At 40.6% G+C, this 22174-nt stretch overlaps 1 protein-coding gene across 3 annotated transcripts in view; it reads left to right on the plus strand.

The window, feature by feature from the left end:
- Positions 1 to 2566: 2566 nt before the first annotated feature.
- The window catches only part of ATF7IP (activating transcription factor 7 interacting protein), a 31629-nt gene continuing 12021 nt past the window's right edge, over positions 2567 to 22174 (plus strand). Inside the window, exons 1-2 of one of the 3 annotated variants that reach the window (XM_069967320.1) lie at positions 2567 to 2866; positions 19691 to 21087. In XM_069967320.1, the coding sequence (XP_069823421.1) occupies positions 19698 to 21087 (1390 nt within the window). In that variant the 5' untranslated portion in view covers positions 2567 to 2866; positions 19691 to 19697. Of the gene's footprint in view, positions 2867 to 10265; positions 10574 to 15684; positions 15763 to 19690; positions 21088 to 22174 lie in introns of those variants that run through there. The other 2 variants (XM_069967321.1, XM_069967322.1) reach the window with 2 other exon arrangements.

The raw sequence follows: 22174 nt of genomic DNA on the forward strand, positions 1-22174 counted from the left end.
CACATAACCAATTAGTCTCCGATTAAGTAAACAAAAAAAAGCTGCAAACATGGGAATACGGCCTAAGCCTATGGTAGGAATGTTTCAAAATTCAGTGAAAACCACAGCCCTATTTTCTTCTCCAACACATAAGTTGAAGCACAACCTAAAAAGGTCCTTTTAGACAACCCGATATCAGGCAAAAAAAAATAATAATAATAATAATAATAATTACTGCCATTTATTAGTATAGTTAACAATGAAACTACCACAAACTTGTCACATTCATTTCTGGCAGAATTATGGTTTTCATTTTCAGAGATAATTAAGGAAAACACATTACAAACCTCCACTTCCTAAATGTGCACCTTGGGGAAAGGGGGAATGGAAATATTCATTCACATTTGATTTTTAAGTTCACAAATCTGCTATAGTAAAAGTAATAAAATATTTCCTTTTTTTCCCATAAATATAATATATATTCATGATTAAAAACTTGGAGTAGTAAAAACACTGGGCCTCATTCTTAAAAGTGCTTACTGCCCCCCCAGCAACCAATCAGAGTTCAGATTTCATGTGTAAAACTGCTGAGGAGAGCTGAAAGTTGGCCTTTGATTGGTTGCTATGTGCAACACGGCCCGTTCTTCTGTAGATGGTTTGATAAATTCAAAAACATTCACTCTGTCAGATAATCTTTTTGTGTAAATGGCCCCACAGTCACTAAAGGGTTATTCAGTGTTAGAAAAACATGGCCACTTTCTTTCAGAGACAGCACCGCTCTTGTCACCAGTTCACGTGTGGTTTACAATTAAGCTCCATTCACTTCAAAGGAACTGAGTTGCAAACCTGCACCCAAACCAGAGACAAAAGTTGGGTTTTTTTCAGATGGACACATTTTTTGCCTCGCTTTCCCAGATTAATGGTCACAACTAAAAAAAACACTAGTAAAAATGTCAGGGGCGCAGACCATGGCTATGTTTACACACCTTCAAAATGAGGTCCGTTTTTAATTGACGTCCGTTATTTAGCGGCACATAACGACCTATCTTTTAATTTGTAATTTGTCATTAATTGATGGGCGTCCAATAAGAACGGCCACTATTTTGACAGTCTGTGAACATTGCTCATGAGTGTTCTGTCTTTTCCCTATAACTGAGAGGGAGGGTGGGGGTAATATGTAACATCTCCTTCCCCCCCCCACACACACACACACATACACAAGAAAATTATGATGTTATGTGGGGAGCGCAATATATTTAAAGAAAAATTAAAAATGTATATAAAATATACAAATAATTTTAATTTTTTTTAATACCGAACCTATATATTGCCCTATATGAATCAGCTAAAATAGGTGACCCAATTTTATGTGTAATCCAATTTTATTGACACCCAGACATAGGTGACAAAATGTTAAAAAAGTATTCTAGTGGCACGTAAAGCTTTAAAATAAAATTTACATTTCCCCCAAATGTTACAAAAAATGACTAATACAAACATTACATAGAGTGCAAATTCTTTTTAAAATACCCAAACAAGAAGGAAGTTTACTCATATGTGATCAAATAAATACAAAAAATTTGTGTGTGGTCAGGATGAGGGAATCTGGCTCAGCCCAGAAGGGGTTAAACTACTCTGGCAGAATGAAAACTGCGTTGTGGTTCGTTGCCTATGACAGTTTTGATAAATGAGGCTCACTATTTAGATAGAAAAACACATACATAAAAACACAAAACAGAAAGGTAGCTTTTTTTCAGCTAAAAATTTGCGTGTTTGAAGAAGGCGTCATGTTTCCAAGAAACACGTGGGCAGATTTTTGGAAAAAAAAAAAAAAACTGTAAAATAAACTCTGTTGCCCATAGCAACCAATTACCTCACGGCTTTTTTTCACTATCAGTAATTAAAGCTGTGTTGTGATTGGTTGTTATAACCAACAAAAGCACTTTTATTTTTGAGACCTTCCATGCTAGCTGTTGCATAACTACAACTCCCATCATCCCCGACAGTTTTCACTGGAGCAAACTAAAAGAGTGTAAAGTAGTATCTGTCTCTGCCGCCCACAGTAACCAATCAGAGCTCAGCTTGCATCTTACCAGAGCAAAATAAGAAGCCGAGCCGTTATAGGTTGCTACGGGCTACCAATATAATACTCTTAAAAATTTTGTACAAGAAGGTGCAGGCTATGTCGGAGAAATGAGTACTGGTTAAAATACTTTTCTGCGATCGCATATTAGGAATGCATGGAACATATATATATATATATGTCTACAACCGTCAATCAATTTTTAAATCGTACTAAAATATTTAGAAATAACGGAGCGATCATAACCGTCTCGCACCACCGTGGGAATATAACTATTTTATTTATTAGATTAACAAAAATTATTTCATCAAATCACCCCATATTATGTGAGAAAATCCTCCATTTAAAGAAATGGTTGTCCCCACCACTGTATTCTGCACAATAACCCCTGCTCCCCCTTCTTTGTGGCTCCTACTGCCATCTGCCAGGACCACGTGACGAGGCGGGGCCACCTACCTTTCTGCCCCCTTGCACTTCTTCCCCCTGCACCTACAGCGCGCGACGCCAGCGATTGGCAGGACGGTGAAGTCGGGGGGAAGTTGTTTACTGCCAATTGGCAGGGCTTTTTTTTAAGCAGCTCATTTGCATAACGACCGCTCACGTGACGCCGGGGCTTAGAAGTGGGCGGAGCGATCGGCGTTGGAGTTTTGAATGTCGGAGCTGGAGGCACCGAGGGAGAAAGAAGACTTGCGGGAAGGCGGCTCTGTGAGCGAGCAGCGCGGTGAACGCTTCATCCCATTACCGGTCGCTCTTCTTCCTCCACCACCACCACGAGAACTGAACGGAGGAAGCCTTCTCATAGAGGTAAATCACCTTTCAGGTCAGCCGTTTCGGTCGCGCTATGTCGCGACACAAGAGCGCCGCTGTCGGGGGTTTTCACTAGCTGGAACCCAAAATGGCGTCCTAGATGTGAGGAAAATGGTGCGCAGCGCCCCCTCCCTTTCACAGGAGGTGGGAGGAGCCTGAGCTCCGGCGCTGCTACTCAGTGACACCGCACGTCCCCTCTGCTGCTGGCAGTGTGGAGGAGAGCTCCGAGCGCCATCTCTGCAACTTTAGCTTCTTTGTAACTGCTCTGCTGTGTAGTGGGCGGGAAAAAGGGGTCACGTGACGGGCGGTTTAGCCGTCGCCTCACGAGGCGCAGTGTTTATCACCTCAGGGACTGTGTCATGTGGGGATATGTCTTCCTCAGGGTGTCTGAAAGATATAGTTTTTTTTTAATAATTATTATTATTATTTATAACTAGAGGATTAATTATATATTTCGAATTACATTAATTTATACAGTGTCAGCTTATCACTCATATTAAATAAAATAATATAACGGTTAAATTTTTCAAGTGTGAGAGGAAAACCGAGGAAACCCGCGAGACCATACAAAGTCCATGCAGATATTGTTGTCCAGGGTCGAATTCGGACCAAGTCTCCTCAGCTGTTGTAAGGCAACAGTACTAACCGCCAAGCAGCCATTTTGACCTAAGGATGGCGCTACTTTATAAATTAAATTTTTTTTACAAAGCACTAGTTATGGTGGGATCAGAAGCGTTTCTGTAAGTCCCTCGTTTTCTGACGTCTTCATAATTTGCACGTATTTTTATTTGGTTGTCTGATTACAAAACTTAAAGGGATTTTTTTTTTTTTTTTTTTACACTAAAAAAAAAAACTGCATCTAAAATCTACAACTTTCCACATAGAATTTAAGTTAATATTTTCATGCCAAACTTGAATTTCGAGAAAAATAAATGTGAATGTACCCCGATAAGCCAGATTCATACGAGGGGGGTAGCAAAGTGTGTAAAGATTTGCAACTTTTCTAATCAATTTTTAAGCTCTCAAAGTAGATAAGGTGGAAGGGGTTTGTCTGTGCAGCTCGGTACGCCCGTGGTGAGGCTAACAATTCCTTCTATACATATTTATGCAGTTTCCTTCCTCCAGTTTTTCTCTATGTCCCCCCTCCTCCCCTGTGTGAGGCGTTTGTATAAGATATAACCCTCCCAGCATTACAAAGAAGCTACAAAGTTGCAGATAAAGCCTGCCAGAGACTTGTTTACATCAGCCGTCTCAGATGGGAGGGGGAGACTGCGAGATCAGCTCACATACAGCTTTTTGTGTCTTCAGAAAGCAGCAGTTCAGAACTGAGGGAAGTGGACTGAATAGATAATAAGTACAGAATTGTTAGCCTCACCATGGGCAGCAAACAGTATCGGACTATAATAGGTCCGTTTCGGGCGGTAGCCCGGGGCCTTGAGCTCCTGGGGGGGGGGGGGGGGGCCACGGCCACCCAAAAAGACTTATGCTTTTAATGGTGTACTGTCTCCTGGATACATTTCTGCCGTGATTTGCAAAAAAATCGCTGCTTTTTTACCGCAATTTTGCACCTATCAGGGCATCATGAAATTTATCTGTCCTGTAGTATGAGCACCATGCTAGTGCTGCCATAGTTACAGTGGGGTGGGGGGGCCAAGGCTTGGTGAACAGCCCGGGGCCCATTGTAAAGTTAATCCGCCCCTCGCAGCAACCTATGAAATTTTTGAGTGGAATACCCCTTTAAAGGGGTTCTCCACCATTACTATTTGCCAGAAGATTACTTTATAAATGAGGAGATCAGTGTTCCCCTGCTGAGTCCTCCAGGGATAATCTTTGGTGAAACCAGTCGATATGTGTTTAATATCTGCAGCGCCACCACAGGAGAAGTAAGGCATTACAGCTCTTTCAAATCAATCGCTATCTGTTTAATACAAGACTAGTGTTAAGAAGATTATCCAAACTGTTCAGATTTGGAATCACACTCTGAACCCCAATCCTTGTTTTTGAAGTCCATAGTAGGCTGTGTCCATGTTTTCTTGGCAGCCCTAGGGTGGAATACAACTTCTCCAGATGCCAGGAGTCAAATGCTGAACATTCAGATTCTTAGAACATTGCTCAACCCAAACAGTTTGGCAGGTCCGCTCAGCACTATACAAGACAGCTTTTCTGGAGCTAGAGACAATGTTTGTGTCCCCTTGCTGGACAAGAGGTAGGAATCTTGGAGAGGCCCCCTCTCTATTAACACCTAAAAGTAACTATCAGCCAGTTTGTTTGCACTAAGAGGGATCGGGGAGAACCGAGACCAGCAGGTGACTCTGGAAGTGCCAGAACAGGAGCCGTAAGGGGGTACAAAAGGTATTACTACCTTTATAATTGTACTTAGGCTGCATTCTCAAGTTCTATGAAGTTGTCTGTGATCATGGACAATTTTATAGCCCATTGCTTTCTATTGGATTATTCACACAATCCGTTTTTTCACGGATCTACAAGAAAAAAGACCTATCCTAACTCGGATGAGATCACGGCACACATTCCCCCATAAAAGTCTGAGATCTGTTTTTTTCACGGATTGCAACTGATCTGACATCCTTGTACATCCGTGAAAAACACGGACATGGGTGCAAAACAGATCTAAAACTGATGTTTTTTCACAGATTACGGAGGTAGATAGCGGACTTCATCCATGGACCTTGAAAATCACAGAACGTGTGAATGCTGCCTTACTAATCTTAAAGTAGAAGTCCGGCGAAAATTTTTATTAAAGTATTGTATGGCCCCCCAAAAGGTATACAAATCACCAATATAGAATTATTATGGGAAATGCTTATAAAGTACTTTTTTCCCTGCACTTACTACTGCATCAAGGCTTCACTTCCTGGATAACATGGTGATGTCACTTCCTGGATAACATGGTGATGTCACAACCCGGCTCCCAGAGCTGTGTGGGCTGTGGCTGCTGGAGAGGATGATGGCAGAGGAATGCTCAGTGTCCCTCCAGTGCCCTGTGTCCCTCTGCCATCATCCTCTCCAGCAGCCACAGCCTCACAGCTCTGGGAGTCGGGTTGTGACATCACCATGTTATCCAGGAAGTGACATCACCATGTTATCCAGGAAGTGACATCACCATGTTATCCAGGAAGTGAAGCCTTGATGCAGTAGTAAGTGAAGGTAAAAAAGCACCAAATATGCATTTCCCGTAATAAGTGTATGTTAGTAATTTGTATAACTTCTGGGGGGCAAAACAATACTTTAATAAAAAATTTTGTCGGACTTCTCCTTTAAGTTGTTTCGGTCAGCACATGGGTGTAAATAAACCCATAGTTAGGGTTAGTTGTCTTGATTCAAGGCCTACTTTTTCTTTATAGTCCTTTCCAGTGCTGAGATATAAGCTTTTTTTTCTTTTCTAAAATATACAAATGAGGCTCAAGTGCCCAGGGGGTGTTCCCTAGTCTTATAAGAGCCCAGGGTTACCAGCCCATCTCCTCTTATTTACTGTTACTGTGCCAGCTGTGAATTAAAGGAGTAGTTGTATTAAAGCGGCTACAGAGGTGGTAAATAGGAGATGGACTAGCTATTCCAGGGCTCTTGCTAGATGAGGGAACGCCCCCTGGGCACTTGAAATATTAAAGTCTTAAATCTCAGTGCTGGGGAGGACTTTTGGGGGGAAAAAAAAGTATGCCTTGAATCATGATGCTCAGCTCTATCTTCCCCCGGTTTAGCTTTTGACAGGTCCCATACATTCTTGCAAAAATAGTGCCACACCTGTCCCCAGGTTGTGTGTGATATTGCAGTTTAGCTCCGTTCGCTTTAATGTAACCGAGCTGCAAAACCACAAGGTTTCTGGAACAAAATAGCCATGTTTTTCTAGGCCTGGACAACCCCTTTAAGTGTGGTTGTGGATTAGTTTTTCTTGCCTTGTGCTTATAACAACATACTTTACATTCTGTTCTGCGTTTTTAATTCTAGTTGCTAAGGGGAAACAGTATGCAGTATTTGGCTCCCAATATCACAACTTGTCACCATTTAGAATGGTATTTTGAGTGTGCTAAATGCTCTGGTGTAGGACATGTCACTCTGTGGTGTGCTAATGGGCATCTGCCTGCAGGCTGTTATCCATTAACTTGGCCCTGTCTTCAGGTGGTCACATGACCGTGGGTTGGGGCTACACGCTGACTTTCTTGTAGCATGTGCAAAATTTAATAAACTTTTCTTGCAGTGCCTTGACCAAAAATATTTCCTCAGTAGTCGGTGTTTGCCAGGAATGAAAAGTTTACCGAACAATTTCAAAGTCTTCAAGTTCCAGCCGTTTACTAACCGACAGATTACATACAAATAGAGGAACACCGATGTGGCACTCCTCCTACAGGAGTTGTAGTTCCCGATAAATTAGTTTTAACATATGTGTTTGTACCACCCTCCAGGTGTTGCGAAACTACAATTCCCATCGTCCCTGGACAGCCAAAGCATGATGGGAATTGTAGTTTTGCAACAGCTGGAGGGGCGCCACTTTGATACCTGTGTAATACACCATCCCAAAAAACCGCAAATAAGTGCACAACCTCACTGAACTTCTCTATTTAAACCGTAAACTTGTTCACGACAAGGTATGAAATACTCATCTCAATTCATGCTCCTCCTCTTTTTTTATGTTTTTACTTTTTAAACCTGTCCAAATAAACATTAACAAATCTGATGTTTTTTTTACCGTTTGTTTCTGTTTACTTATATAAAACGGTTGAAAACAAGTCACTGCCTTTACATGTCGATCATACTTTTTGTACCTTATCTTGCCCTACGCGTTAGATCGTGCTGCTTTAGCACTTTATTAGTCACTTTCCTCTGTGCCGTTGCTGTGACCTTGAGAGAAACCTTTTGTTGATTTGTGACTTGGCTGCAGCCTTGCCTTTTTTAATGCATGCAAGTCAGATCTGCTGCAAGAACAGCACTGCAAGGGTGTTTGGGATCCTGTTCTCTGCAATAGCTTGAGCACAGCTTCTGCTAATGGAAAAAAACATTGGGGGAAGGGTGGCTGGAATGCAGGAGGTGGAGCTGTAATTTTCCAGTGAGTCACCTCGCAAGACACAAAAGAGCTGCTGTTAGCAAGCACCAGATCCTCAGTCATAACCAGTAGAATTCAGCTGCAATAGATCAGGTTTTTTTAACTGATCACCATTTACTGGTGCAAATCACACAACGTTTGATTGTTTTGCTACAAGGCTGGTGCTAGGTGTTTTTAGCTTTTATGCTTTTCAGGCTTCTTATATTACCGATGCAACAAAATGTTATAAATATCGAGTCCACAATCGTTTTATAAATAGGAAACAGAGAAATAACTAAGACTATCAGGAAAGCAGGCCATATACTTTATAGCTGTCGGTGAGTATCCTTGCAGGCAGTCGGCAGATCTTTGGACGGAAAGTAATTGGTCATTCGAGAAAGGGACTAGATCTGTAGGCTGTTTCAGGGGTATGCTCACATGGGGCAGAGCTGTGTCATTTCTGCGAAGCAAAATCTAATTGTTTGCACCGTTTAGATAATTAGGCAGTCGGAGCAGTTTCTGCAACAAATCTGTCGTGTATATACCCATCTGGCTGCATGTGACAGGATCACTGCAGGGGACCCTTTGTTAAGGGCTATATATTCACATAGGTTTGTTTAGGCCTTTCCTAAATTGAATTTTTTACATTTTAAAAACACCTGCAAAAACAATCACTTTTGGGTGCAGCTTTTTTTTTTTTTTTTTTTAAATAGAAAGGGACAGACTAAAGAATCAGACTATACGGTTTCTTTTGTCTTTTACTATTGAGTCGCGTACATGTGCATAGGAGCTGTAGAAACAAAGCATTACTATATTTTATGGCACAGCACCTGTCACTTTTCTCGGTGACTGATTAGTCTGAACTGCAATACACCACATAACCAGAAATGAGGAGTGTCACTGTTTAAGAAAGCAGACATGCAGCCAATCAGTGGGTACAGCAGTCCTAAGACCACTGTGGCAAAGTTAAACAGACAGTGTCAGGACACTATTGCTCAGGAGGTTCTTAAGTGATGGAGCAGTTTAAAACTTCAATCATGTGCGTCAATTCATGACATGTAAAAAAAAAAAAAAAAAAGTTTTTGTCTAAAAGTCTGGAAAAAGTTGTGTTTGTAAAGAGGGATGATCATGTTGAGAAATACAGAAGGATAGATGGTAGCAAAAGGCTGTGATCCCTCTTCCGGATGTCATGGACAGCTTCCCCCTCCCACACTTGCATAGTACCAAAAAGTTAGAGGGTTAAAGCTTAGAAGGGTTGTTCCAGGATTAGAAAAGCCATTCGTTATGGGAGAAAACAAAACATGCTCTCTATTCGTGATTTATTGGGGGGTGTTGAGAGAGACTTTTTTTTTGTGTACAGACACTTCTGACGAGAGCATGACATGCCTGCTTCAGGAAGTGCTTTCACCTGAACAGAAAATAAGTGGCTTTTACTGTTCCTCTGTTATCCCTCCTGGAAATTAGGTTATTATCAGAGTGTCACTATTTCCCTCTTTAAAGGGGCTTGAACTTAAAACACTGGCACGGTCCAATCAGAGCTGGCCATGTTAGACTGTGTAGGGACACACCTTCTGTTTAACTGGAACTGCACAGTTTCAAGAAAATCTGCTAAAGCATCGTTCTCTAAAATCCTAAGGAGTAAGTAGTAATAGACCACACAAGTTGTCACCTAATGTTGTTCAGGACTCCAGGAGAGTTGGATGAAAGTGCTCGTGCGAGGGTGTTGGTGGTGGTTTTGGATGTCGGCCAGACTTGCCAGAAACTGATATAGCAGAGAAAAGCCTGAATAGAACTCGTAAAACTCTCTAGAAACTAATTTCTGTTTACATATTTGTTTTGGTGTCCATTTATATTGTTCACTTTGAATACATTTCTACTTTAAACATTGTTATAGTAGTGCTAATGTGATTTCTAGTAGCGGCTGTATATTCTTTCTAGTAAGCAGGCCTTCCCTATTCTCGCACAACAGGACTTGCTAATAGGAAACCATATTCTTCTTTCCAGGTACTGAAGTGTAAATTGCTTTTTCTGCAGTGTATACTTAATGTGTCACAATCCTCCTCAAAATCAGCAAGAAAGTTTAGAATTTCTACTATTCCATGAACTTGTACAATGGATCTCTCATGCAGTTTTCAGTTGTATTTTTTCTCTTTTTGCTTTATCTGTACTTAGTTTTTCATCTTCCTGCTTTTATTGGCCAGTGTTTGAGGATGAGTGCTTAGTTCTGCCTTGATCATGTCCTGTTTGTCTCTTTTCTGGGAGAGATTAGTTTAGTCTGCTGGTGCTGCTGTGTGTGGTGTGGGAGGGGCCTCGCTGCACACATTTGCTGCAGTACTCTTTAGTTGGCAAGCACAGAAAAGCAGTACAAAGAGTCCAGACCATAGTAACTACACGATCAGCCTCACTCTTCTACAGCTTTTACTTTGCATTGCTGCTTTCTTTTCTTCTTTTGCTCTTGATTTTTTTTTTTGCCTTTTACGTAGGGAGTTTTCACATGCCAGTGTGGAGCAGTGTTTCTTTTTATTGTTTTATATACGCATTGTATCTGTTTGATATCTATTTTATTTAGTCACTAAACCTAGCCTGTGATAGTAAATACATGTTGGGTTGCGACTTGCAGCGTGTCCAAAGAACGGACGGCAGCAGCGTCGCGGGCATTGCTTTGCCAGGTAAGTCAGTTTTATTTTTGTCTGTTTTTTGTGTTTTTTATTATCAAGTTCTTTTAAGTAGATCTCTGTAAGGATGCTGCTAAAACTCGTGACTTTTCTTCTTAAAGCTGCAAGGTTGGTGACCAGACAGACTGAAGGTGATTAGTATATTTGGGGGAGTGGCAAACCCTTTTGAATGAGAAGTAATTCTGCCAGAGCGCCACCCACATGGGACTTAATGCCACTGTGTGCGTATGTGTGTATGAATTTTGTAAAGCTGCTACCATGAATTTAGCATCAGGTGGCTTCATATCTTATGTTTTTACATTTATATCCCTTCCTATTAAAGATGTATTGCACATGGTTATTATTACCTTGCCTTCCCAAATCACATGTTTTATGCTTTTTATTATTTCCTAATGTAGTGTTTTTAAGACTAGTGTCGGTGATATTTGCAGCAATCACTATAATAACTTTCCATTTGTTTACTCATAATGTTTCTTTACTTGTCAGTTGCTGTTGCAGCACACTCTAGTGTTTATATACTGTATTGTTTCTTGTACTGTTTTATGTTTCCTGTTGCAATGGAGATCAGTTTGCTGATAAGAGAACTGTCAAAATTTAAATAGGAACCATATCCAATTTTGTATCACTATAAATTATTATTATTTTTTTTTTTTTTAAGGAATAAATTAATTTGAATTTGCACATTTTGTGACAGCATTAGAATGTAATTTATATATATATTTAATATACATATAATCATATTAACTAGCTGCCTTAAAGGCATATACCATTTTTTTTTTTTTAACTAATAGTAAAGTAACAGAATGGCAATGAAAAATTCCATATTTATTTTATTTTTTTATTAATCCTTCAGCCACTTTTTCTGAGACTTACACCTGTGATGGTACTATTAGTTATACGCCCCATTGTATAATAAATTTAGTTTCCTCACTTGCCATGATGTGCTGTTAGGAACCAAAGTTCATTTTGCATTGTGCATGTCAATGACCATGGTGAGGGGGGATTTAGAAAAGTTCTGCAGATTACCCAATCTAATGAACCTATAGGAGAATCGGGCTGTGCATAGAGCAGGTGATCTGAATAGGACAGAAAGATCACTTGCTCTATGCACAACCTGATGCTTTTTTATCATGCACTTTTGCCAACATTGTCAATATCCTTCGGAAGGCTGAAGCAATGCCTAACATCGCCATAGACGTTAGATTTTTTTTATTTGTCCGATCTCCCTGGGGACAATCCGAGATGAATTGGGCACAATAATCCGGCCAGATGAGGATGGCTGTCGGCAGAACAGTGAGCAGGCTGACTGCTATGTAATGTGAATGTCAGCCTCACCTTAAGCATGCATGCTCAGCTTTGCTGAACGTGTACGTTTTACAGTGGATCTGGAGGAGACCGTCCCTGACTGCTGTAGATCTCGACTTCTCCAGATATTAGCTGTCAGGACAGGCAGTATGGGTAGTTTTTGGCCACCCTCGTATCCTCAACACTGTTTAGCAACTTTATGTTCAGTTTAAACAGATGGCTTCTTTGGGGAGAATATGAAAGTACACAATCTATATAAATTGAGCAACCTGCTGAGCAAAATAGATGTACAGCATCTTCTACATGGCACTAACCATGAATGTGTGCAAAACGCGTTGGTCAGTACAGTATACATCAAGAGCATACTTTTGTGAGAAGCCCTAAAAGGATTCTTCAGTTTTTACTATGTATTTACCTTTTAGCGTTAATCACTGATTAAGGTTCTAGAGCGAAGTTTTTTAATACAAAAAAAAAAAAACAATAACAAGGGGCCACAATCTCATATTAGTAGAGGATCAGAAGAAATGTGAGCATAGAAAGATAGATAGATGGATAGATACATATATCTCCTCCCTTCAAAGAGTTGTAGATACTTGAGACTAATTTCCAGCAGATGTAGTAGGAAACTCCACTTGCTTGGGATAACCTTATCCATCCTAGGGTAAAGATACAAAAAGAAATATATGGGCAGCATAGCCAGAACAGGTGGTCTTCCGCGGTTTCTATTGAAAAATTAGTTGAAAAGATGTCAAGCTATCGGCAGGGGGGAAAAAAGCTGAAAGCTGATTGCTTAATGGACAGTTGTGCCAATATTTTGCGAAATCTCTCCTATTGTGCGTAAAACAATTGTACACAAGCCTAGCCAAATCATATCATAAATGTATTGTGTATATTTGTTTCTACCTGAGTTCTACAATAGAAATAATGTTTCAACTCAATTCCCACAAATTTTAATTCCCAGCACTTCTTCTTTTTTTAAAAATTGTTGGGGGCCTATTTTATCTCACAATCTGACTGCAGCAGGAGCCTCCCCCTCTGCCCTGTCTGCAGTAGTTGACCCAGTAGGACCAGTGCTGGGCTGTTTGCCAATAGTATACACAGGTACTTTCTCTCTTCTCTAGTACAACAAAACCTACTCCTCTCCGCTGTACCATGACATAGAGCGAAAGAAAGTGCACAGGCTAACACTGCTGAGCGGATAATTTACACAGTATAGTATTTGTTGCCCTTTTGTTCAGAAGGGGTTGGTGATACACTGGGTTTGCAAGGTTTTGCGGACAAACAGAAGCATAGTGCCAAAGAAGGGGTTACCAGTACACTGGGCAATAAACAGGTACTGTTTCTGCTGCTAAGAGGCTAAAGCTTTCACTGCAGCACTCACCATAGACATACGTTACTTGGACATTTTGTAATTTGTCTGTTACTAGAGACAAATTTCCCCTAAACAGAAGATTGCAGGGAAGGGAAGTCTGTAGTAAGGAGTCATTCTTGGAAAATTAAAAAAATAAAGTGATTTAAAAATATTAGGAATCCCATAGGAATTAGGAATCACAAGGACGGAAGTTTATTTGAAACAGTTACCATGTATATCCAAAAAACAGCTTGTTCAGGCTTTTTTTTTTTGGGGGGGGGGGGGGTTAATAAAATTAATACAATAAAATATATGCCCATAGTGGACAAAAATCGTTGCTAGAACCTGTAAAAATCAATTTCTGAGCAAAGCCTACAAGAATATGCAGTCATCTAAACCATCCTCTCCTGGTCTGGGTGTAAAAGAAAAAAATGCAAAAAACATGGAGTGTTAACTAGGCAATAAACATAACATTGGTCAGCGGACCTCGATTGGCGTCGCTTAACCCCGATCTTACCGTATGAACACTTGCCAGTTCTGCCGACTCATCTTATTTCACCATAGACGTGTATTTTATCTGCCAGAGGAAAAACTGTTAACGGCAGTGATCTATGGCCAAGCGTCATGTAAAGGGCGACTGACCACTGTCACCCCTCACCGCTTCCACACGTGTGCATATTTGGCTCCTCTTAAAGTATATTCTGTGTTATTAAAAAGGGGCGATGGTGCCTGTCAGACACCTGGGGCTCTCTACAAGAATCTCTGGTGAGAATAGTTAAAATCCGGAAAGCAGGACACCATGGGCCGGGCCCAGCCGGATCGGGAGCTTGTAGGCAGATCTCATCAAAACCTCCATGACTTCTCTAGGAATATTAGCTTCTCTGTAAGTTTGGGGGGGGGGGGGGAGTTACCACATAAAGCTCCTTATATGGCCACTTTAACCCTTTGAATGCCTGTCTAATTTTCAGAAAATTGAAATACACTAATAAACTTGAATTTATAAGACTAAAGTAATACAGTAATCAGGCCACCTAGCACTATACATGTAAAAGCGCCTTCAGGCAACTTTGACTCGAATTGGAAAAATGCATAAAAGATCATGTTTATGGATAAAAGCCTGAAACAGGCAATGCCTAAAATGCAAAACACCACCTAAAGGCAAAAAATACAAGGTGTTCACTTTTGTCTCTGTCTACATGCACAAACCTTTATAAAATCATCAAAACTGTGTCTGTAGTCCAGATGCAACAGACCGATATCCTGGTTAGGGGCAGGAGCGAATAGATGGGCAACTGGCGGCTCAAGGGAACTGTATAGAACTACAGTGCTGGGTGAGAGGGGGTTAAAAGAACACTTTAGCCAAACATCCTCAATCGCACAATGGTAAAAATATATGAAGTGCCGCCACAGCTTATTGTTAATTTCCACACATCACCTGTACTTGGCCCGGGTTCAGTTCCCAAATACACATGAAGCATGGCACTTGGCAGTAATCTTTGTATTACTGTACCAGAACCCTCACACATTGCATGTAATCTGCTAAAGGTTTGCTGGTACTAATTGATTTTATAGCAGTAATTGAATCTGTGGACTGTTTCCTAATAGATTGTAAGCTCTTACGAGCAGGGCCCTCACTTGCTTATATTGAATGGATATGTTGACGCTATATGAATAAAGATACATCAACATTTGAGTTAAACTATTGAAAGTACTGGATCTCTTCAGTGTGTATCAATGCAGATTGTGCTGTAGTTGAAGAATCTTTATTCCAGAGATCCTGGACTTGGCTGGGTTTACAGAAGTCTCCCTATCACTGATGTCTGATTGCTGGTGATGCCTGGGTCTGCCCCTTAGGCACCTGCATTTATTTAGCACAAGAGTGTCGCTTTACAGCTCCTAACTATTACAGTGGGAGTTTTGCAGCAGTTCCTTCCCACCGAGTGCTGCAGTGCTCCTCTGAGCAGGAGACACATTGTGCTGCTGTGGCTTATTTCCTGACTGTCAGTCATCTGGGAAGGCCAGTGGGCATCCAGCAGTCCCGGCCTAGCGATCTTGGGTGTTTCTGCGCTCATCACCCCCATCACTACCCGATGCTGAATTATGTAACACAAATTAATTAAAGGCATTTTCAAGTGAAGCCATACAAATGCAAGAATTAACTCTGTAAGTGGTTAAATCACCTTGAACTACATAAGAATGTCTGTGCCACTTGTTTTGTCTCATTTACCAAGTTCTGCCACAATCTACTTCCATTTTTTTGACACCCTGGTCAGATCTCAGGACATGACATTATTTCTCCCAGCCTCACCGTTGTTACCAGGCAGATTTCTCCATCTCCTCCTTCTCTGTGCAGTCAGCCGTCTGCTGCCTCTTCTCATTGGTTTGCATAATGTGAGGCAGAAACACCAATGGATGCTCCCTATGCAAATTGTACACTCATTCAGCTGACATCAGACAGGGCTGGTGTAGTTATTTGCCGGGAGAGCTGATCTTGACGGCACCATGGCTGCAGGGGGCTCCCTTTCTGGTATGCTGTTTTATATACTTTCCAAGCCACGTTTTTAATCCTTTTGCTTTATTTTTAATTTTTTTAATCTCCTCAAGGGACCTGAGATGTGTATGGAATAGAGCAGGCTCCTGTCTGTCCCTTATTCATAGCAAATAAGGCCTTTAAAAAAATAAATAAATTACAATTGCATGCAACAAAATACATGCGGACGTGGATCGGTGATTTTTGATAACGCAGCAAATTTGTGTTAGTGGATTTGTGCTTGTGTGTTTTTTTTTATTTTTATTATAGGTTAATAACTACAGATGAGCGAACTGGCCAAAAGTTCAGGTTCGTATCCACCTTCTCCAGGCAGTCGGACTTACATGCTGATGATTCAGGCTTGTGTGAACCCAAACTTTTGTCAATTTCGCTGATGTCTGATTATAATGTCACACACTTTTTGTACTAGTTTTTGGAGACTTTGAAATTTTGAAAATGAAATCATTCTTAGGCCTCTGAAGGTTACGGCATATTTCCCATAATGCCATATAGTTGTGTATAAGACTAGTGAAGTAAGGGACAGCTAAGCACGTTTATTGTAGAACAGTGACAAGTATGCATTCTTTTATAGGAAGAAAAAAAAATATGATTTCACATTCCACAATGCTAAAGAAAAGAAATTGACAAATTTACATTAAATTATCAGTATTGTAAAAAAAAAATTTCCCCTTGACTGATTAACAGTAAGGCCGGGAGCTGATTGATCCAGTGTCTAGGACCTTGGCCAGAACAGTAACATCAAAGTTTATTATGCCAATTTTCGTACGTCGCGTGCAAACTTTCATTTTGTTGCGTTATCTGTCAAATGCCAAATCTAACTCATGTCTGTAGGTGGTCAGCAAAAAAATTCTTAAGTCTTCTGACATCTGTCAACCCATATGTATGTGATCTATAACTGTTATAATAGTACTGAAACGTACTCCATAAGATTCTATTAGATATGGTGGTGAAACTGCTTAGGCATTTTGTACTGAATACTTATTAGTCTTTCCATCTTTTCAGACCAAAAGGAGGATTGTTGTATGGCGAGCATACAGGGAGAGCAGAAAACGTTGTCCCATGTCTACCGCTACCTGCTAACATTGTAAAAAGATTTATAGAACAAGTTGTCTGTATGTTATTTGAGGAAAATTCTTCCTAATAATATAGGGGGCATGGTGTGTATTAAAAAACTCATGTGCTTTTAGACTACAGATAAAATTATCACTCATAGTCATAGTTTAAAAATACTTGACTCTGTTTGGATCCTGGATTAGTGGGGTTTGTCTGGACTTGAAGAAACAGTAAATCTATAAATGCTGAGTGTAACCTGTATCATAACACCCCTGCATTGTTTACACCTGAATCGTGCAAAAGATGCGGTAAGCTGTAATTTTTTCAAAAAGTTTGCAGAGAACAGTTGGTCGTGTTGAGGCCCCTTACATTTTTGACAGTTAAGACGGTTGAGGGGGCAGGGCTTATAGGTCAGGGGTCTATTGTGGACAAATGATGAGGGAGGGATCCCAATGCGGCCAGTTGCAGATCCAAAGAGCTCTTTATAACACAGGCCGATTTAACCGATAAATGAGCGTTCCTAGAAATATAAAAGGACCTTTTTAGTCCGAACAGAGTAGAAGAATCTGTTAGCGCTATATAAACTTATTATATAACTTTATTTCATTTAGCGATATTGGGATCAAATTTTATATTGACAGTCACAAGGATTTCTGCAACAGTTGTGCTATGTGACTGTAACATTGTTGACAAAACTCTTAAGGCGTCGTCAGGCTTTCTTGTATAGGGTGTGTCACATAAGTGCTTCTATTATATTGAACCGTGTTTCCTTGGAGGACTGAACACCTCTAAAATACTGTATATGTCATCCTTGGTTCTGATCCTCTCCATACATCTGTTCCACACAATTTTGTTATAGGCCTTTTCAGCTTAAATGATGATTTCAGCAGCTCATAAGCCAATTGTAGGATTAATAATAATAATAATAATAATAATAATAATTATCATCTTATGTATCCCCTTCCATAAACTTTAAAGGAAAGTTGAACAAATCCAGGGAAGAAAAGGATCAGTCAGTCAGTGCCTGATCCTTTTGTTTTCCCTAGAGAGAAACCACCACCAGAGCAGTCTGGCAGTGGCTTTGTCTCTGTCTTTTTAAATGTATGCACTGTATGCAGATGGGAATTGCACACTGGCTAAAAGTGTGGTGTTTGTTCATACACCTTTATTCGCAGTCAGCCAATTTTAAGCCAGCCTAAAAGTGACACGTGCTGCTTGAATGCTTAGAGGATTCCTTCCACAATCTGGTTTTGCTTTAGGGTTGATTTATTTTTCTTTGTATACCTAGTACTATTATGGTTCACTTAATGTTTATACTCATGCAGCAGAATCATGAAATGCTTAACATTTAATTAAAGATGGTAAACTTGTATCCTCTCCAGTATTCTCATAAACTAATGTTAAGCGATGTGTCTTAGAATTGAACATTTTCAACATTCCCTCCTGGATGGATATAAATTAATTGACAGCTGGACATTACCGTTCCCCTTGTCAGTGTTGTGCGTCCTTACATAGTCTGGCTCTTAAAGGGTATCTAAAAACTTTTGACATGTCCTAGTATAAGGTTAGGAGGTTTGCGAAGTGAGGGGCCAAATGCTGAGACCCCCACAACTCAATAAAACGAACCGGCAGCAGCATTCAGCCGAGCGGTGTGCCGATTTTGTTTCTTTTCAGCTCTGCTTTAGTGGTGTATGGCTTCCCAGAAAGTCTATAGATTTTCTATGAATCCATACACCACTCTAAGGAGAGACAAGCAGTGACGAGTAGAAATGAACATGCACAGTGCTCAGCTAGGCTTTGCCACTAGTTAATTTTAGCAGTTAATAGGTGGTCTCTGCACCTAGAACCCCATCGATCAAAGCTTTGGACATATGTTGACAGAATCTCAGTATCTGTGGATATTGCCTATCTGGACTTCAGCAAAGCCTTTGATTGAAAAGTTAGTAAAAATATGATCTGTTCTGGGTCCTGTTTTTTTTTTATGTTTAGGTGACATAAGAGAAGGTTTGGTATGTAAGGTTAGTGATATACGAGAAGGGTTGGTAGGTAAGATTTGTTTGCTGATGACACCAGTGTGCAATAGGGTTCATGTTCCTGGAGGTGTCGGTAATAAGTGGTCAAAACAATAGAAAGGTTTATGGTTTCCAATTGTAAAATAAGGCACATGGGGAGAAGGCATCCTCTGTCAGAGTGTCATATCAGCAGTTCTGTGTTGGCAAAGACTTCAGAAGAGAAGGATTTAGGGGTAGTGATTTCTGGCAGCCTTAAAATGAGTCACCAGTGCAACCAGGCGGTGGGGAAAGCGAATCGTATAATGGGCTGTATAGCTAGCTCTAGGGTCACCAAGTCTGGAATACTGTGTCCCTCACCTGCGAAAAGAGACCTCACCTGCGAAAAGATATTAATAAAATAGAACCAGGCCAAAGACTGGCAACAAAAATTGTGGACTTTAGTCTGTAAAGTCTGAAAGAAAAGAGGGGACATGATCAAAACCTTTAAATATGTTAAATGACTAAGGTTCAGAAGTGTTTTTAATAAAAACGCACAAGAACAAGGGGGCATAGTCTGAGATGAGGTGGGGGAAAATGAGGAAAAAAACATAAAATATTATTTTACAAAGAGTAGTAGATGCTTGGAACAAACTTCCAGCAGATGTGGTTGGTAAGTCTACAGTAAAAGACTGTAAACCTGCCTGGGATAAATTTATCCTAAGGTAATAAGAAAGAAAATGCTAAAAGGTCAGACCAGGGCAGATTTTTGTGATGGCAATCCTTTATATTATATTGTTTGCAAGGATGTGTTTATTGCGGATTATGCAGTCTGACCTGTCTATATTTCTTTTTCTTTTAAGGTTTGAGATGGAAACAGCAGAGGAACCTCAGAAGAAAGTCTTTAAAGCCCGCAAAACTATGAAAGCTAGTGACCGCCAACAGTTAGAAGCATTACACAAAGCTAAAGAGGATCGGCTAAAACCTACAGAGCAGAAGCTGGTTAATGGGATACATGAAAATGGCAATTCAGATATGAATTATACCCACAATGATAAAGAACCCATGGAGGACACAAAGAACCTAAATGGCATTCTAGATATTAATCATGATTCTCGCGAGATTCCTATTGTAAAATTGTCTGACTTAAGAGAAGAGCTAAAACATGTTGACCAAGCTGGGGACTTAAAGCTGACATTTGATCTTAAACTTAATGAAAACACTGTATGTCAGGAAGATGGTAATAAAGCTGAGCCTACTGAGGATCCTGTCCAGACCCCTACTCCTGAAGAAGAGCAGGACGAAGAGGTTCCTCAGGAAAAAGTAGAGCCATTAGGTTCAAGTGAACTGTTTCTAGAGGATATCTCTTGTGATCCGGAATTTCCAGAGGAACAAGCCCAGTCGAACATTCCCAATGAGGCGGAAAGTTGTAGCGTTCTAGAGGAGACAGATGAGACAAAAGATGAAAATCCTACGGAGGAATCCACTGTCCAGGAATTGGAAAATGAAGAGATGGATGTTATTCCAGAGAATCCTATTGATAAAGTGGAGGATGAAATAGAAGAGAGTAATCTTATTAATGAGCCTCTTGAGGCGAAGACAGTAGAGTCTGTGGATATTGTAGAAAAGGATGATATTGCAATCGAGGAGCAGGAGAATGAAGCTAGCAATGAGGAACTACCAAGCGAAATACAGAACACAGAAGATACGGAGAACCCCACTGAGGAGCAGGAGAGTACAGAGCTTGTAGATGAAGTTCATGATGCAGATGTTTTGCCAGACATGAATATGGAAGAAAGTGACTCTCCTTCAGAGAATAAAAGAGAAATCTCAGAATCTGAGGAGCAGCAAAATGATATTGGAGATGAGGCTATATCAAGTAGCATGGAGATCGACCAGACCGTGAAAGATCCAGAACAAACGTCTCCTATAGCTGCAGAAGCTCCATCAGATGAATCTGGTTCTGATGTACAAGCAGATTCTGGGTTAGAAAATGCAGAAGACATGGAAACCGATGAGATTATACCTATTCTTGAAAAGCTGGCACCAGTGGAAGATCTGAAGTGCTTTTCAGAAGGTAAAGCAGATTTTGAAACTGTCCCTGATGAAGAGGAAGAAAAGGCTGAAACCAGTATGGCTTCTCCAACCAAGAATGACACCAGTGAGACTCTGCCAAGTGAAGCCTTTTTAGTGCTTTCAGATGAAGAGGAGCCCGGAAGTGAAACCACACCGCCGAAAGAAAGCGTTTCAGTTGATCAAGGTAAGCTTATCACTTTTCATTGCTTTAAAATGGGTTTTGCAATTTTATTATTTTGTTGTTACTTTTACCCATCAGCATGTTAAGGGCCAGTTCACACGGAGCAAAAGCGGCGGAATTCTGTCAATTCTTTGAGCGGAGAGCGACAGAAGCAGAGGCAGCATTCTGGACTATTTTGTTCCTTGTGAACTGGCCCTAAGAGTTCTCTACAGGATATGCTCTTAATGTCCAATCGATGTATGACTGCCATAGCACATATAGGGCTGCTCTTGACTTTCCCACAACAGATGAAGTCTGGAGAGAAGGATCGGCCATGTTGGATTTCAGCTGCCTAATCCTTTTTGTTGGGGGTGATAAGTTGTCACTAGAGATGAGCGAACCGGGTTTGGGTCGATCCGAACCCGAACGTTCGGCATTTGATTAGCGGTGGCTGCTGAACTTGGATAAAGCTCTAAGGTTGTCTGGAAAACATGGATACAGCCAATGACTATATCCATGTTTTCCACATAGCCTTAGGGCTTTATACAACTTCAGCAGCCACCGCTAATCAAATGCCGAAACTTCGGGTTCGTATCGACTCGAGCATGCTCCAGGTTCGCTCATCTCTAGTTGTCACCATAGATGTATGACAGTGGTTTGCACATGTACTCTTAATTTAGAAAACACTGATGTTCGGCCAAGCTGAGCGATTGTATGTATGGGGGTATCAGGAGAAAAGGCTGGACCTCTGCTGATGAAGGTGTATGAGCACCTTAAAGGGGTATTAGAATTATTTTTCTGTCTGTTCTCAGTATGCAGTTAAATGGAAATAAAAATCCTCTACTTACCACACTCCTCCTGACACTGGAGTTTTGACTGCATGTTAAGATATAAGAAAGTCCCTGCATGTGGAATCATTAGATTTAAAGGGGTTATCATCGTTAGAAAACTTGGTCACCGCAGCACCACTATGTTTCCAATTTGGGTGCAGGTTTTGAAACTTTGCTCGATTTTGAAGTGAATGGAGCTTAAAGAGTCACTGTCGTATTTATTTTTTTTTGCAGAAATCAATAGTCCAGGCGATTTTAAGAAACTTTGTAATGGGGTTTAT

Source organism: Dendropsophus ebraccatus, chromosome 4 (genome assembly GCF_027789765.1).
Source record: "Dendropsophus ebraccatus isolate aDenEbr1 chromosome 4, aDenEbr1.pat, whole genome shotgun sequence".
Taxonomy (NCBI): domain Eukaryota; kingdom Metazoa; phylum Chordata; class Amphibia; order Anura; family Hylidae; genus Dendropsophus; species Dendropsophus ebraccatus.